Raw genomic sequence first — 16,608 nt, forward strand, 5'->3', positions numbered from 1 at the left:
GGGGCATCCTGTCCTCGGCCCGGACTGGAGCTCAGGGTCAAAGTCTGAAGGGACGGACAGGGCACGAGGGGTGGGGCTGGGCACCCGCCGCAGCTCGCAGGGGCTGAATCCCGGCCAGGTTGGGAGACCTCACCTCCCCTTGCTCCAGTCCCTGAGAAGTTGCCTGACTTTTCTGGCTGACCCCAAGTCCCCGTGGACAGGCCTCGGAGAGGAAGGGAGGAAGAAGGGGGGTTCTTGGAGGGCTGATGGGCACAAGGAGATCTGTCTCCTGGGCCAGCTGGAGACGATCCTCTTTCTTCCCTCTTCCTGTTGCCACCCTGGGGGAGGGGACGGCGGCTTGCTGAACCACTGTGCATCTGGCCTGAGGGGGTGGGGGAGTGGTCAGGCTGGCGGCCCCTGAGGGGAGGTCAGAGGTACAGGACAAGAGCTCCTGGGGCCAGCCAGCCAGCCTAATGCACTCTGGGATGCTGGGTGGATGAGACTCAGGGCCAAAAGATGGGTAGGTCTTTGCTCCTCTATCCCAGACACAGGTGTGGCTGGACGCCAGGTCCCTCCTTTGCCAGAAATGGACCTGGAGCAGTGATTATTAGAGCCCCGAGAGCATCAGGCACCTCATTGTATAGATGGAGAGACTGAGGCCCAGGGACAGGGACCAACCAGCCCTAGATGAGTCATCGTTTGGGTTGGCTTTGAAAGTCCAACCTCTAACCCCCTACCTTCAGCACCCTCAAATAACAATGTGCAGATGACATAAGAAAATGCCTGCAAAAGACTAGTGCATTCTATTTTTCTTGAATAATAAAGAAGATGGGGTGAACTCTGCCGTTTACTTATATGATTCCATTTTATTTGAATTTTTAAAACAAATGTCATGGGTCACATTTATTTATTTATGGCTGCACTGGGTCTTTGTTGCTTCGCACAGGCTTTCTCTAGTCACAGTGAATGGGAGCTACTCTCTAATTGTGGTGCGCAGGCTTCTCATTGCGGTGGCTGGTCTTCTTGCAGAGCATGGGTTCTAGGCCTTAATTGCCCCAAGGAATGTGGAATCCTCCTGGACCAGGGATTGAACCCACGTCCCCTGCACTGGCAGGTGGATTCTTAACCACTGGGAAGTCCCATGTATCACTATTATATCTCACAACCTTAGGAAATTGCTTGTGCCTCTAATTCATTGTGGGAACACTTAAAAGTTAGCAGAAGTCAGCTAGATATCTTTGTGCCCTCCCCATTCCAACAATGATTTGGGTTTTGTGAATTTCAATGTGCCAGTTCTAAATATTTTGCCTAGATTATCTCATTTAATCTCGCAGCAACCCTAATAGTAGGTTAGGGTTGGGTTAGGGTTAGGGTAAGTAGGGTCATGATCAACTTTCTCTTCATAGTTGAAATTCAAAAACTTGCTCCCAGTATCCACTATAGCTAAACATATGTCTATCTTAAAACCCAGCAACCCTCCTTTTACGTACATATCCAAGAGAAATGAAGACAAACTCCACCCAAAAGGCCGGTACAAGAACATTCAGAGCCCCAAAGCAGAAACAACCAAAACGCCTATCAGCTAGAGAATGGGTAAACAAACTGTGACGTTTTCAGACAATGCACACCATGGAATATTACACAGCAATGAGGAAATGCAATGCTGCCACACACAACAGCTGGGTGAATCTCATAGTCAATTTGTTAGTGGAAGAGGGTGGGCAGGGCCCACACAACGCAGAACAGGTGAAAGTAGTAGGTGGCGATTGAGGGTGTGGGAAACACGCTTACTTCTGGGGCACAAGGAATTCTTCTTGGGATGCTAGAAGCATGTCCCTTTCTGGGTGGTGGTTGTGGGAGTGTGTCATATTCATTGGAAGGACTGATGCTGAAGCTCCAATACTTTGGCCACCTGATGCGAAGAGCTGACTCATTGAAAAAGACCCTGATGCTGGGAAAGAGTGAAGGCTGGAGAAGGGGGCGACAGAGGATGAGATGGTTGGATGGCATCACCGACTCGATCGACATGAGTTTGAGCAAGCTCCAGGAATTGGTGATGGACAGGGAGGCATGGTGTGCTGCAGTCCATGTGGTCGCAAAGAGTCGGACATGACTGAGCGACTGAACAACAATAATGCATACGGGAAAAGCCATCAAGCTGCACATTTAAGATTAAGATGAAAGGACTTGACATGGAAAAGAAAGTGGTGGGGAGAGAGGGAATAAAAAGAAAGAAGGGAAGGAAGGAAAAAGGAGCAAGTATGAGAAAGGCAGGAGTGAGGGAGGGAGAAAGAGAGAAGAGAGAACTTGCCCATAGTAACACAGCCTACAAGCAGAGGCTCAAATTTGAACCCAGCCTAGTGTTCCCAGATCCAACAAATAAAAATAAGTGTTACAGTTTTTTTTTATAATTTTTCTAGTAGGACTTTCCTGGTGGCTCAGACGGTAAAGGGTCTGCCTGCAATGCAGGAGACCCAGGTTCGATCCCTAGGTTGGGAAGATCCCCTGGAGAAGGAAATGGCAACCCACTCCAGTACTCTTGCCCGGAAAATTCCATGGACTGAGGAGCCTGCTAGGCTACAGTTCATGGGGTTGCAAAGAGTTGGACACGACTGAGCGACTTCGCTTTCTTTCTTTACTGTGTGTACCAGAAAATCTGCCATCGGGGGAAAAAAAAAAACAGGACACCTGTGTTATGTCCAGTGACTCTCACCCAGGCAGTCTGTATCCAGAGCTGGAACATGCAGCCACCACCCTGGAGAGTTTTACTGAGAGTTGAGAAAGGCACTAGGCACCCAGGGCTCCCCACCCCTCCCACCCCCCTAGCATGGGAGGCTGGCCATGTCTTCAGAGTCCTGGGCTGTGGGCAAAAAGAAAATTCAGTATTTACTATATCCCCCAGAAAGGATGTGAGATTTTTGTCTTTATCAGAAGGGGGTATGAGTTCTGTTTTTTTAAAAAAGAAAAAAAGTGTTGAAAGACACTGAGCTGGTTGAATCTGCCCATTTTATGGTTGGGTAAACTGAGGCCAGAGAGCAGGAGGGAAGTGCGCTTCTTCCTGCAGGGGTATAGGGCTTACTTGGTCTGCTGATCACAAGGACATTGAGAAACTACTCTGAAGTCCAAAGTTCACTGATCATACTGATAGGAGACTCCAGGAGGCCCCCAAAGGACCTTTGGAAGCAATTTCTGTCTATGTGGCTGGAGCTGTTGAAGATTCTTCTGACCCATTGGCTGGCTGATAACAACATGGACTTCTAGCAGCTCTGAAATATACTCAGGCCAGGGCAAAAGGATCCTTGGCCAGGAGAGTTCTCTGCAGGAGGTTGAACTCTGTGGGCAAGGTGAATTTACAGAATAACCAGTTAACCTCACACACCCACACACACTCTCTCAGATGAAATTAGTTTTATTAGAACTTTTCTAAGTATTAGCATCATCATATCCCTTATAAATGTGTATAACGCTGATGGTAGAAAGTACTAGTTACTCCCCACCACTAATCCCACCACCAAGAATACGGGCCATTAACATTTTGCGTGAATGTCCCCAAATGTTAAAACAACATTTTAACATGTTAAAACATTATGAGGCTTTTTTTACTCCCATTCTGTTATCAATATGGCATATCTTGAACACCCTTCCATAGGACTGTAGACCAGGAGAATCCGTTTCAGGCAGGTTGCCATTGTATGTAGATACAACAATTTTTTTCATGGAGTTTGGTCTTAGTGTTTGTTTGTTTGTTTGGCTGTATCAGGTCTTAGTTGTGGCATATGGGATCTAGCTCCTGGACCACGGATCGACCCCGGAGCCCCCTTCATGGGGAGTGCGGAGTCTTAGCCACTGGATCACCAGGAGTGCCAGGATGTAAAACTTTGTCTGTCGTACAAAGCTTGATAATCTCTTGAATCCATCCATGTTGCTGCCCCCAAAAGCTTTAACAGCTCTTGTATGACAACAGACAAACTGGGGGAAATCGCTGAGTGACTCCTCTGCTCAAATGTCACCCTGGCCAGAGGTTTCCCTGACCACTTAAACAGCCGCCTCCGTCACCATGTCCCCAAGACTGCTCTGTTTCTCTCTCCAGCCCTTTCTTTCTTATAAGGTTTTTTTTTGATGTGGACAATTTTTAAAGTCTTTATAGAACTTGTTACAGTATTACTTCTGTTTTATGTTTTGCTTTTTGGCAGTGAGACATGTGGGATCTTAATTCCCCGCCCAGGGATTGAACCCACATCCCCTGCATCGTAAGATGACGTCTTAACTACTGGACCACCAGGGAAGTCCTTCTCTCAAACTCTTTTTTACTAGTTGGTATCATATTTTATTTATCTGACACTCATCTGTACATGTCATGTTCTAAGAACTTTACTGAAATTGATTCACTTAAAAATGATGTATTTAAGTAGTCATATATTATATGCATATGTTAACATGTGTTATGGCAAATCTATTCACTCACAAGCTGTTTGGCTTTATCTCCCACCTGATTGGACTCCACCAAGGACAGTGAGTCCTCTGCTTGTTCCCTGAAGGACTCCAAATTCCCAGATTGGTGCTCAGCGGAGGATGCACGCATGCTCAGTCATGTCCAGCTCTTTGCAACCCCATGGACCATAGACTGCCAGGTTCCTCTGTCCGTGGAATTTTCCAGTCAAGAATACTGGAGTGGGTTGCATAGGCACTCTGTAAATTGTTGTCTAATGAATTGAGTGAATGTGAAAATGATAGAGTGCCCAAGAATTGGCTGCAACATATTGTATTATGACATTCTAATAACTTTTTAATAGTTGTTAAATAACACAATTTTAACTGAGTAAAATTTTAAGATCTAATTGACTTAATTGAATGATTCACGAATGATTCACAAATGGGTAGAATGCCATCCAACAAGTAGAAAGACGCTCTGAGGAGCTGGACAAAAAGGAAGCCTTTTATAGCAGAAAGGGGAAAAGAATGAATTGTTTCAGGCTTAGGAAACCTACCTATGAGGGACAGAAGGGGGCTGTGTGGCAGATTACCTCATTGGTACTGACCAGAAAATTCCAGAGTGACCAGTTAAGACTACGTTCCTGGAGGACGTTGTAACTGCAATTAGGCTAGATATTAAGTCTTGGTTTGCTGATGTGGGGTTTAGCCTGGTCAACTACAAATTGGCACTTGCTATTAGGACTTGCTACCTCTATAAGGATTATATCATGTACTGTAACAGCTGCTGACTTTCAACACCCCTTGAAAGGAGTTCAGGGTGGAGGGCAGAAATAAGACCCTCTGTGCTCTGGGAAAACCTGACGGAACAGGTCTTCAGATAGATTTTTTCAGGAGCTGATTTTATGGACCCAGTTCTTCCATTTCCTCATACCTAGAAAAGCACTGAAATCTTTCATGGTGATGATTGCTCCTCATGACCAGCAGAAACCTTCCGCAAAAAAAATATGTGCTTGATTGCACGTACTTCCCCTTCACCAAAATCACGTATGTGCTGGCTTTCCCCCCACCTCTTGGGAGTAGTTCTCAGAACCATACAAGATGCTGTCCCTTGAGCTAAATAGTCCTCATTTTGCCCCAAATAAAATGTAACTCACAACTCTGATGTGCCTTTTTAAAAAAAGTCAACAGCACAAGTGACTCCATTTGGGGTCTGTTTTTGTTTTTTTTTTTTTTAATGCAGTATATATGTATTGTTTTATATTCATTTTCTATAGCTCCTACAACCAATTACTAGAAACTCAGTGGCTTAAAACAACAGGAATTTATTTTCTTGTATTTCTAGAGGACTGTAAGGAGATCAAATCAGTCAATCCTAAAGGAAACCAACCCTGCATATTCACTGGAAGGGCTGATGCTGAAGCTGAAGCTCCAACATTTCGGATACCTGATGTGAAGAGCTGACTCATTGGAAAAGACCCTGATGATGGGAAAGATTAAAGGCAAAAGGAGAAGCAGGCAACAGAGGAAGAATAGGTTAGATAGAATCACCGACTCAATGGACATAAGTTTGAGCAAGCTCCAGGAGATGGCAAAGGACAGGGAAGCCTGGTGTGCTGCAGTCCAGGGGGTTGCAGAGTTGGACACGACTTAGTGACTGAACAACAATAACCAGAGGTCAGAAGTCTAAAATCAAGATGATGGCAAGTCTGTGTTCTTTCTGAAGATGATGAGGAGGGAATTCACTCCTCGGTCTTTTTCTGCTTCTAGCAGCCACCTGATCCCTCGGTTCATGGCCTTCCTCACATCACCCCAACCTCTTGTGTTATCATATCTCCTACTTCTCACTCTGATCCTTCTTCCTCCTTCTTATAAAGATCTTTGGGTTTGTATCAGGCCCACTCAGATAACTCAGGATAATCTCTCTACCTCAACACCCTTAACTTAATCACAGTTGCAAAGTCCGTCTTACCATATCAGGTAACACATTACAGGTGCACATGGACATCTTTGGGGAGCCATGATTCAGTGTACCAGAGCTTTGTTATTTAATACTTGTGAATTGCAAGTCAGTTGCTCTGAAAATGGAATTATCAGTAGCATTCTCTTCCCTTCTCCCCTCCTAGGCTATCCTGGAAGAACCTCTGTCTCTTGTCTGAGTTCTAAAGTAGAAAAACAAGTGTCCAAGTAACCAGCTTCACCACGCCCTAGCTCTGTGACCACGGGCGTGCGACTAAACCACCCTGTGCATCAGCTTCCTCAGCCATGAAAGGAGAACCACAACCGTGTGACGAGAAATAAGCAAAGGGGTTCAAGCCGGGACAAAGCAGAGGCTGCAGGAGCCTTGATAAGGGGTACCTAATCTGGACTCAGGTCAGGGAAGGCTTCCTGGAGGAGGTGGCTCTGGGGGGTTAATGGGGGACATTCACATAAAAAACCCCTGTCCCCAACACATTTGCAAATCACTTTGCCTACCACCTAGCATACAGCAAATAACTCATTAACTGGCTATTTATAATAGTTGCAAAACTGAGACTACAAGGTTTATGATAATTAAGTAAAGTATGATGAAAAAAATAATTATGATACTGAGTGGAAAAGACTCTACTGGATGCAAGAAAACTTTGGAGCTGGGTCTTCCACAAGGTTCTCCTCCTCCGCTCCTGGGATTCCCTGAAGCCTAGACCAGGGAGCTCTCACTTTTTTTTCTCCCTGCCCCATCTCCTTACAGGCCACAAGACAAGCCCACAGGTCTTTTCAGAGCTGGATTTTCATAGAAGTGTTCAGAATGATCAAAATTTTAAATACAGACAGGGTCAGATGAAGACAGGATCAGTGAAAGTGCCGTATTGGAGCCTGAGGCAACGGGAAAACCCAGTAATACAGTCCCCATCCCATTCAAAACGCTGACATTTTGTTCATTGAAGATTTGTGGCATACGTTTGATTCCTGAAACTATAACCTTTCTCTGATATTCCCTGGTAGTCCAGTGGTTAGGACTTGTGCTCTCACCACCAAGGCCCGGGGTTCAAACCCTGGTCAGGAAACAGATCCCACAAGCCGTGCAGTGTGGCCAAAAAAGGTGGGAAAGAAGAAAAAAAGTATGTAGTCTTTCTCTTGGTTGAATTTTTGTTGTTGTTGTTTTGGTTGCCCTTTACCTTTTGGGTTCTCACCCTGGTCCCAGCCCAGTTCCTGAGGTTTTTCTTAGAAACATGTGACAAGACAGACAGTTGTGACAATGTTAAGAGAACTTGCCATGTGCCTGGGGGTAGGTGAGGGGAGATGTGACATCCTGGGAAAGTGCTGAGTCCAGTCTAGGGAGCAGGGAGGGATTTTTGGAGGTGGTGTCTGGCAAGAGTTAATGTGGGAGGGAAGAGGGCCCCTCAGCTGTAAGAGGAAGTGAGAATGGGTGGGGATGGCCTCTGGATCAGTGGGTGTGGGTAGAGAGGTAAGCAAGGCCAGGGTAGAAAGTTAAGGTTTAGGTGTTTTTTGTTTTTTTTTTTAATTGTAGTATATAGTTGATTTACAATGTTGTGTTAATTTCTGCTGTACAACAAAGTGATTCAATTATACACACACACACACACACACACATATACATGTATGGGCCTCAGAGGCAGCACAGTGGTGAAGAATCCGTTTACCAATGCAGGAGATGCAAGAGACTCAGGATTTGATTCCTAGATCAGGAAGATCCCCTGGAATAGGAAAAGGCAACCCATGTCAGTATTCTTGGAAAATTCCATAGACAGAGAAGACTGGTGGGCTACAGTCCATGGGGTCTCAAAGAGTCAGACATGACTGAGCACACACACACACGTGCACACATACACACAGACACACACATATATACATTGTTTTAAAATATTCTTTTCCATTACAGTTTATCATAGGATACAGAATATCTGTGCTACACAGTAGGACTTTGTTGTTCACCCATTCTCTATATAAAAGCATACATCTGCTAACTCCCATCTCCCACTCCACCCCTCTCCCAACCCCTTCCTCCTTGACAACCACCAGTCTATTCACTCTGTCCATGATTCCCTTTCTGTTTCATAGACTGCATCATTTGTGTCATATTTTAGACTCCATATATAAGTAATATCATATGGTATTTGTCTTTCTGACTTACTTCACTACGATAATCTCTACTTGCAACTGTGTTGTTGCAAATAGCATTATTTCATTCTTTTTCATGGCTGAGTAGTATTTCACTGTGTATATGTATACAGAGGGTAAGATATATACACAGCGTAAGATGGTTGGATGGCATCACCAACTCAATGGACATGAGTTTGAGCAGGCTCCAGGCATTGGTGATGGACAGGGAAGCCTGGCGTGCTGCAGTCCATGGGGTCGAAAAGAGTCGGACATGACTGAGCAACCGGACTGACTGATAATGCCCTAACATATAAGGAAAATTCATTATGATGAAATAACATCCCTGGAGGACACAGGAAGTCTCAGTAGTATGTCTGTCTTTTATTTTTTTTTTCTTCTTTTGAAATATAGTCAATTTACAATGTTGTGTAGAAGTGTCTGGGTTTGTTAAATTTTTATTTATTTATTTATCTAGGCCACATGGCATGTGGGATCCTAGTTCAATCACGAGGGATCAAACTTGTGCCCTCTGAAGTGGAAGCTCAGGGTCTTAAACACTGGACTGCCAGGGAAGTCCCACGTGTATCTGTTTTCAAATGAATGTGTTCAGAATTGAGAAGTAAGATAGTCATCAGTCAATTGAATACTGCCCATAATTTTGTCTCATGCTTGACATTTAAAAATAGGTGCTAAATAAATAGAGCAGTCTGTCTACCAAGATGCCAATGTGTTGGGTCAGCTTCTCCAATATTAGGAGTTATGTTTCCCTCCATAAACTCTGTTTCCCAAATAGTGAATAGCTCCTGACAAAACTCTCAAACAAAACAAAGTATATTCTGCCCTCTGTTTAAACATAGTTGCGTTTCTGAAAATTCAGTGAAAAATACTTTGTGTTGACTTATCAAATGGAGTCAGATAATTATGAACGGTGCTTTCGCCCACACAGGAGTCTTATGGGAATTGAGCAGTTCTTCTTGGGAGTTGGGAAGGGTGGAGGGCACTGTCCAGTGAACTGCAGGACTTTCGGCATTTTTAGCATTTCCAGCTCCTGCCCTCTAAACGCCAGAACCACCAACAGCTCTCCCCATCTGCCAAGACATTCAAAAATATTCACACAAATTTAAAAAGAAAATAAAGTGGGGAGAGGGGAGGAGGACTTCCTTGGCAGTCCAGTTAAGACTCCCTTCTTCCACTGCAGGGGGCATGGGTTCATCCCTGGTGGGGGAACTAAGACGTCACATTAAAAAAAAAAAAAATAGTCCTAACCACCCCCCACCCGCCACAAACCCCGTTGAGAAGAATGATACTGAGGGAATATGGAGGAGGTCCCAGCCCCTGGATCTAGGGGAAAGAGCGGGAGTATCGCCCAGGCTGCCTGTGTTGCTGGTTTGGCAGTGAGATGCACGGGGCAAGGACTGGACCAGTAAATGTGCAGATGCGTGCGTGCTGGGGCTGGGTGAAAGAAGAGAAGTAGGGGATTTGGGTGAAACTGACGCTAAATCAAGCCACCCTTTTAGTATCTTCCTCCATGTCTCTCTCTCCCCTCCCTATACTGGTCACCTCCCCCCAGGACAACAAGAGCAGCCCATCCCTGGCCTCCCTTCACGCCTCTGTTCAACAGTCCATTCTCCAAGCCTTAGCCAGAGCTTTCTAGAGAGCACCCTGACTCCCTCTTCCCCATCCCTAGGCTCCAGCGGCTGATGGAAATCTTTCCGTTTCCGGCCACTGTGCAGGCTGTCCCCCGGAGGTCACGCCCAGCAGTCAACTCCCACCCTCACCCGTTAATCCTGCTCATCCGTCAGGTCTGAGAGCAAATGCCCCCTTTTCGGAGACGCTCTCCCTAACTTCCCAAGGTGTTAGCTGGGTTTCTGGACACATGGTAGGAATTCATATAAAAAGACGGGCAAAGTGAGTTTCTAGCAATTTAATTTACCTTCATCAAATCCCCTAGGGCAGGTCAATTCTGTGTTGTTCACTGTCGAATACTCCATGCGGGGTACTTAGTAAGTGCTCAATAAATATTTCATAAACGAATGAATGAACGAACATACGAATTTATGCACACCCCTCCTCGAGGTTCAAGGCGCAGGGACGAGCAGGTTTTTATTTTCTGTCTCTATGCCTGCTTGCTCCGCGCATTCCAAGCTGCGTGGTCACGGAACCTCAGTTTCCCGGCCTGCGCAGGGGATGGGCCTCTTGGAGAGGACTTGCTCGCCGTCGGGCGCGCACCCGCTTCGCACTTGCGCTCGCGGGATGCGGCTGGCTGGCCTGGGCCTCCCGCCGCCCCTCGGGACTCCCGCGCCGCGCACGCGCACGCGGGCCCCGCGTGGGCCACGCCCCCCGCCCGCGCTCAGGCCCGGCGCGCGCCGGCGCGGGGGGCGGGGGCGGCGGCGGACGCCGACGGGGAGGGGCGGGCCCGGCCCGGCTCGGCCCGGCCGCCCGCGCGCGGCTCTTGGAGCGCCCCGGGCCCGGCCCGGGCGGCGGCGGCGGCTTTAGCCGGAGGCCTCAGCGGCGCCTGTGTGCCGTACCGCACCGCAGCCATGGCCCTGGTGACCCTGCAGCGCTCGCCCACGCCCAGCGCCACCTCCTCCTCCGCCAGCAACAGCGAGGTGAGCCCCGGGCCCGCGGCCCTGGCCCGGCCGAGCAGCCGCAGCGCGAGGCCTGGGCCGCGAGTGCAGGGCGCGGGGCGCCGGGGGCTGCGCCGGGACAGCTTTGAGGGGTCCTCGGGCCTGCGGGCACCCCGCTGGACGACCCCCTCCCGGGTAGCCGGCCTGGGGTGACTGCAGTGAGACTGTGCAGTGCCGGTGTACCCCCGTCTGGGGTTGACTCTGTGTGTGACTCCTGTGTGGGGGGTGACAGTGTGTAAGTGTGACCCCCGTCTGGGGCGTGACTGTGAATGTGTGACACTGCCCCCTCGCCCCGTCAGGGGTGACTGCAGGGTACTTGTCCCGAGACTGGAACTCCTGATTGGGTAAACTGCGTGAGATGCCGGTTCTGGGATTCCGGACCCTGAATGCCTCCTCCTGTGTATTCCGGCCTGTCCCCTGGGGGCCGGGCCTGTGTAGTGATAGTGGGGAGAAGCCGCAGGGGTGCCCCTGTGAAGGTGTGAAATTGTTCCCCGTAGTGCACGCCCCTGGCTGTGGGTGTGAGTGGCAGTCCCTTGTCGCTGTGTGACAGTGAGCTCAGGGTGCTGGGTGATGGTGTCTTAGGTTTCTGTGTGTAGCTCAATCTGGATTCTTCCTGTCCTTGATATCTGCCGAGGCTGGGTGTTAATGTGCAGCTGGCTGTATGGCCGAGGCCGATTCTGGGTTTCCTGTGATCGCCCCGGTGCTTTGAGGGGCTGAATGTGCCTCTCTGAGCGGTGCGGGTTTCTCTGGGTCTGTGTGACCCAGCCTGCCTCCTTCGCCCCGAGTCACTGGGGAATTTGTCCTCTGAGCCCACAGCTGTGCTGGATCGAGCTCGGCTGGGCCTCGGGCCTCCGAGCAGAACTAGTTAGGGTCTTGGGTCTAAACTCAACATCCGTGGCCAGGCTGAGTGTTGACCCATAGACACCGCAGCTGGAGGAGGAGACGGGAACTGTTTATAGAGAAGGGAGAGGAGGCTGCTGGGGGAGGGCCCTGCAGGCAGGCCCAGGAAGTGACCCTGCCAGCATCGGGGCAAGTCAGGCCCCTTCTCCCTGGGGGAAGTTGACTGATAACACTGATAACGTTTGTGTGTGTCTCTGAGAGAAGAGGACCTGTTTGGGGTTTAACAGCCCTGCCTGTGGGGCCGGCTCCTGGTGGGCAGCTCTTCAGCCTGTTTCGTTGGGACTGGCAGGAACATTTCTCAACCTGGCTGCAGGGTTGAACCTCACAGCCCTGGCCCTCTCAAGGAGAGGCCGTTCATGAGTTATCTTGCCTGCAGACAGAAGGTTCTAACAATCCCTGCTCTGCATGGCAGCCAGTGGCCTGCAGCTGGGAAATGAGTGCGGCAGCTTTTCACTTCTCCGCAGAGACATCTGTTCCCTTACATCATTTCTACTACCGCTGTCTTGCAGTTTACAAAGTACTCCTCTGCACTTAATTTCATGGTCCCTTCTCAAAAACAACGGGTGAAGAAATCAGCTCCAGGAAGAGGTTATTCGGACAGCCTATCAAGCCTGAAAGTGAAGTGAAAGTGAAAGTCGTTCAGTCCTGTCGGACTCTTTGCAACCCCATGGGCTATACTGTCCATGAAATTCTCCAGGCCAGAATACTGGAGTGGTGGGTTAAAACTGAAGTCGCTCAGTTGTGTCCGACTCTTTGAGACCCCGTGGACTGTAGCCTACCAGGCTCATCCCTCCATGGAATTCTCCAGGCAAGAGTCCTGGAGTGGGTTGCCATTTCCTTCTCCAGGGGATCTTCCCAACCCAGGGATTGAACCCGGGTCTCCTGCATTCCAGGCAGCCGCTTTAACCTCTGAGCCACCAGGGAGTGGTGGATAGCCTATCCCTTCTCCAGCAGATCTTCCCAACCCAGGGATCAAACCCAGGTCTCTCATATTTTGGGCGGATTCTGTACCAGCTGAGCCACCGGGGTAGCCCAAGAATACTGGAGTGGGCTATTCCTTCTCCAGTGGATCATCCCAACCCAGGAACCAAACCAGGGTCTCCGGCATTGCAGGCAGATTCTTTACCAACTGAGCTATCAGGGAAGCCTGTCAAGCCTAGGCCTCTGATTCTAAACCCCACGTTCCTTGTGTTACTTTGCATCCAGTCTACTTCTGCTGTAAATACGTTAAAAAAAATTACTATTTTTTTTTGACTGTGTTGGGTCTTTGCTGCCCCAAGGCATGTGGGATTTTAGTTCCCTAACCAGGGATCCAGCCTGCCTCCCCTGCATTGGAAGGCAGATTCTTAACCACTGGACCACCAGGGAAGTTGCCACATGTAAAATTTTTTATTATTTTATTTCTTTAACCAAGATGGGATTCACATACCATAAATCCGCCATCTTAAAGTGGTTTTTAGTACGTGCCCAAGGTTGACCAGCCATCACCACAGATTCCAGAACGCTTTCATCACCCCCAGAAGAAACCTCACAGCCCTTCGCCATCACCCACAGCCTCCCTCCCACCCACTCCTGCCCTGCCCTGCCCTCATCAAACTGTAGGCAACCACTAATGTTCTTTCTGTTTCTACAAATTTGGCCTATTCTGGGCATATCATGTAAGTGGAATCATACACTGTGTGGCCTTCCGTGTCAGGTCTGTTTCCCTCAGCCTCGTGTTTTCAGGGCTCATCCGTGTTGCAGCATGAGTCAGGACCTCGTTCCTTTTTATGGCTGAGTAATATTCTGTTGTGTGAATGTGCATTGTGTTGGGCCTTGGGGTTGTTCCTACTGAGTATATTTTCACTTTCACTTTCTGGGCTTCCCTGGTGCCTCAGCCTACAATCCTTGGGTCGGGAAGATCCCCTGGAAAAGGAAGTGGCTACCCACTCCAGTGTTCTTGCCTGGGAAGTCCCGTAGACAGAGGAGTCTAGCAGGCTACAGTCCATGGGGTTGCAAAGAGTCAGACACGACTGAGCGATTAACACTTTTTTCTTTTCAGTATTCTACTGTATGGTTGTACCTTTTGTGGGACCTTAGGATTGTTTTCCCTGAGCATATTTAAAATTATTATATAGAAAGCATTATTTTCACCAAGTGCCAGTGACCTCCAAAATAATAAAACTCAGACAGCTCTTCCTTACCTTGAGTAAATCAGCAGCATTAGTGGCTCCAGGAGCTGGCAGAGCCTGGGATGTTCCCCGGAAGGTGAGGCATCTTCCAGGTGGGGTGAGGCATGAAGATGCAGGGAGGAAGGGAGAGGGTAGCGTGTGTGCCATCTCTGAGCCTCTGGTCTGACCTTCCTCTGGTTACTTCCCCTCTTTGGGCCCCAGCTCATCCGAAAGTTCCGGCTTCCCTCTCACATGTGTTCCTTGGCATAGGTAGCTTCCTTCTCTGGAATAATTGATCTAGCATCGTCTTTCGTCCCAAGACCCTTAGGGAGTGAGAATTAAGTGATTTTGCATCCCACCCCATCACTTCCTTACTCCTCAAAATGCGCATCCTTCGTTGAGTCAGAAACATTCAGGTCACTTCTTTCCTTCCCCAACCCGTGGTCCTGCCCGGCGTGGAAACTAAAGGAAGTCACAGCCCAACCCGCAGAGCAGTGCTTCCCTCTTTGGTTTTGTTCCTTTCCCCTCCATCTTTATCTCATTTCTATCAGTTTACCATGAACCTTGTCTCATTTTGTGAAAACAAGCAGAGAGCCCAAGAAGAGAGAAAGCAGTAGCTTTCAGGAACTGTGATTTTTGACCCCCATTCAAGGTAACTCCTTTTCACGGGTGGATCTCCAGTTGCTTTGGGGAGGGGAGTGTCGGATCAGGGTTTTTCAACCTCAGCATTGCTAACGTTGGGGCTAGAAAACCCTGTGTGCAGGGGGCCCGTCTTGTGTGTTGCGGCGGATGTAGCAGCACTCTGACTGCTACCCACTAGATGCCACTAGCATCCTCCCAAAAAAGGCTCCGGCCTTGCCTGGCATCGCCTGCCAAGAGCAGTGGTCCCCAGTTGAGAACCACTGGGTTAGACCCAACAGTCTCTTCTGAGTTTGTTCCTCTGATCGTGTGAGTTGTTTCGTGTGTGTTTCACTTCGGGGCCGGAGCTGGTGGCCCTGTGGTCAGCAGAGCCATCCCTGGTGTTTCCACTTCTCCTCCAGCATGGGGTGGGGAGCGTGAGAATGAACTGATGCTCTCTGCCTCTGTCCAGTGCGATACGTACATGATCTTATTACAGCGTGGGGATTCCAGGACCCTGTGCCAGGCTCGTTCATTGGTGAAATTGCCACCTGTGTGTGTGTCCCTGGCTGCCCGGAACCCTCCACACATGACCTTTTCCCACCACTGCCAGCTTCTGTCTGGTTTCTGTCCTCAGTCAACCTTGCGTCTCTCGCAGCCATCGCTGCTTTCCAGGTTTCTCTCTTTCCCTTTCAATGGGCCCTTCTGTGTAACATAGTAAACATGCCAGCTCTCAGTGGTGGAAAGTTGTTGGGGTGTTGTGTTTTCTTCTCATTTGAGTTTTCTCCTTGAAAGAAAAAAGAAAAATTACAGTTGGGGCTTAAATCATGGTTACTTTTGGAGCCTTTAACCCTCCTGGTCTTGTAACCTTTAGAAGATATTAAATATCCCTTTCTTTCATGTCTGGAAATACACTAAGAGCCTAGAAAGTTTTATATTAAACATGAAAGCCTTTTTGAGAACTTACCAAAAGCTTTGAGACCCCCTGACAGCCTGATCCTAGCTACCTTCTGTTAAGAAAGACTTGCCTGGAATGGTGGTGGTGGTGGTTTTTTAAACTTGTGTGTTGTGGCTTAAAATGGTGTTAATCATTTGTGATTACCAGAGGGTTGGGATTGAGGTGAGGGGGAAATGGATAAAGGCAATCGAAACATATAAATTTCCAATTATAAATAAGTAATACAGACACAGTATACCACATGATAAATAAAATTAACACTGTTGTATGTTATATTTGAAAGCTAGTAAGGGAGTAAATTGTAAGAGTTATCAAAAAAAAGTAATGGTGTTGATCACTCAGCTATTGCTTAGATTGAAGAAGGAAACAGAGCCTCTTAAAACTTCACCTCCTTCCCCTAAAAGAGAAAAATGGGGGACTTCTCTGGTGATCCAGCGGTTAAAGACTCTGCGTTTCCAATGCAGAGGACACAGGTGCGATTCCTGGTTGGGGAACTAAAATCCCACATGCCTGCATGTCCAAATAAATAAAATTTAAAAGAAAGAAAAACTGGATGAGTTCCGAAGCAGCACGGGAAAAGGGAGAGCTCAGGGCGGAATGAATGTGTGGAGTACCTGGGCTGGCTAGGAACACTGCGTTAGCAGGCACCCATCTGCGATGCCTTGGAAGGCAGGCGGGAAAACATCAGGAAACCTGAACATTCCTCCACAGGAATTCTTCAGGGGAGCAGCAGAGCAGGACTGGTCTGGGAAGGGTGCAGTGTTTGGAAGGAGCCAGGTTTCCTGGACATTTGTACCTTTTGCAGACACCAGAGCAGAAAATGTGAGCCTTGTGTCCGAGG

At 48.4% G+C, this 16,608-nt stretch overlaps 1 protein-coding gene across 1 annotated transcript in view; it reads left to right on the forward strand.

Annotated features, from left to right (window-relative positions):
• Nucleotides 1–10,968: 10,968 nt before the first annotated feature.
• The window catches only part of SSH1 (slingshot protein phosphatase 1), a 55,912-nt gene continuing 50,272 nt past the window's right edge, over nucleotides 10,969–16,608 (forward strand). Inside the window, exon 1 of the mRNA XM_024977791.2 lies at nucleotides 10,969–11,123. Within this exon, the coding sequence (XP_024833559.1) occupies nucleotides 11,055–11,123 (69 nt within the window). The 5' untranslated portion in view covers nucleotides 10,969–11,054. The remainder of the gene's footprint in view (nucleotides 11,124–16,608) is intronic.

The sequence above is a fragment of the Bos taurus genome, chromosome 17 (assembly GCF_002263795.3).
Source record: "Bos taurus isolate L1 Dominette 01449 registration number 42190680 breed Hereford chromosome 17, ARS-UCD2.0, whole genome shotgun sequence".
NCBI lineage: Eukaryota > Metazoa > Chordata > Mammalia > Artiodactyla > Bovidae > Bos > Bos taurus.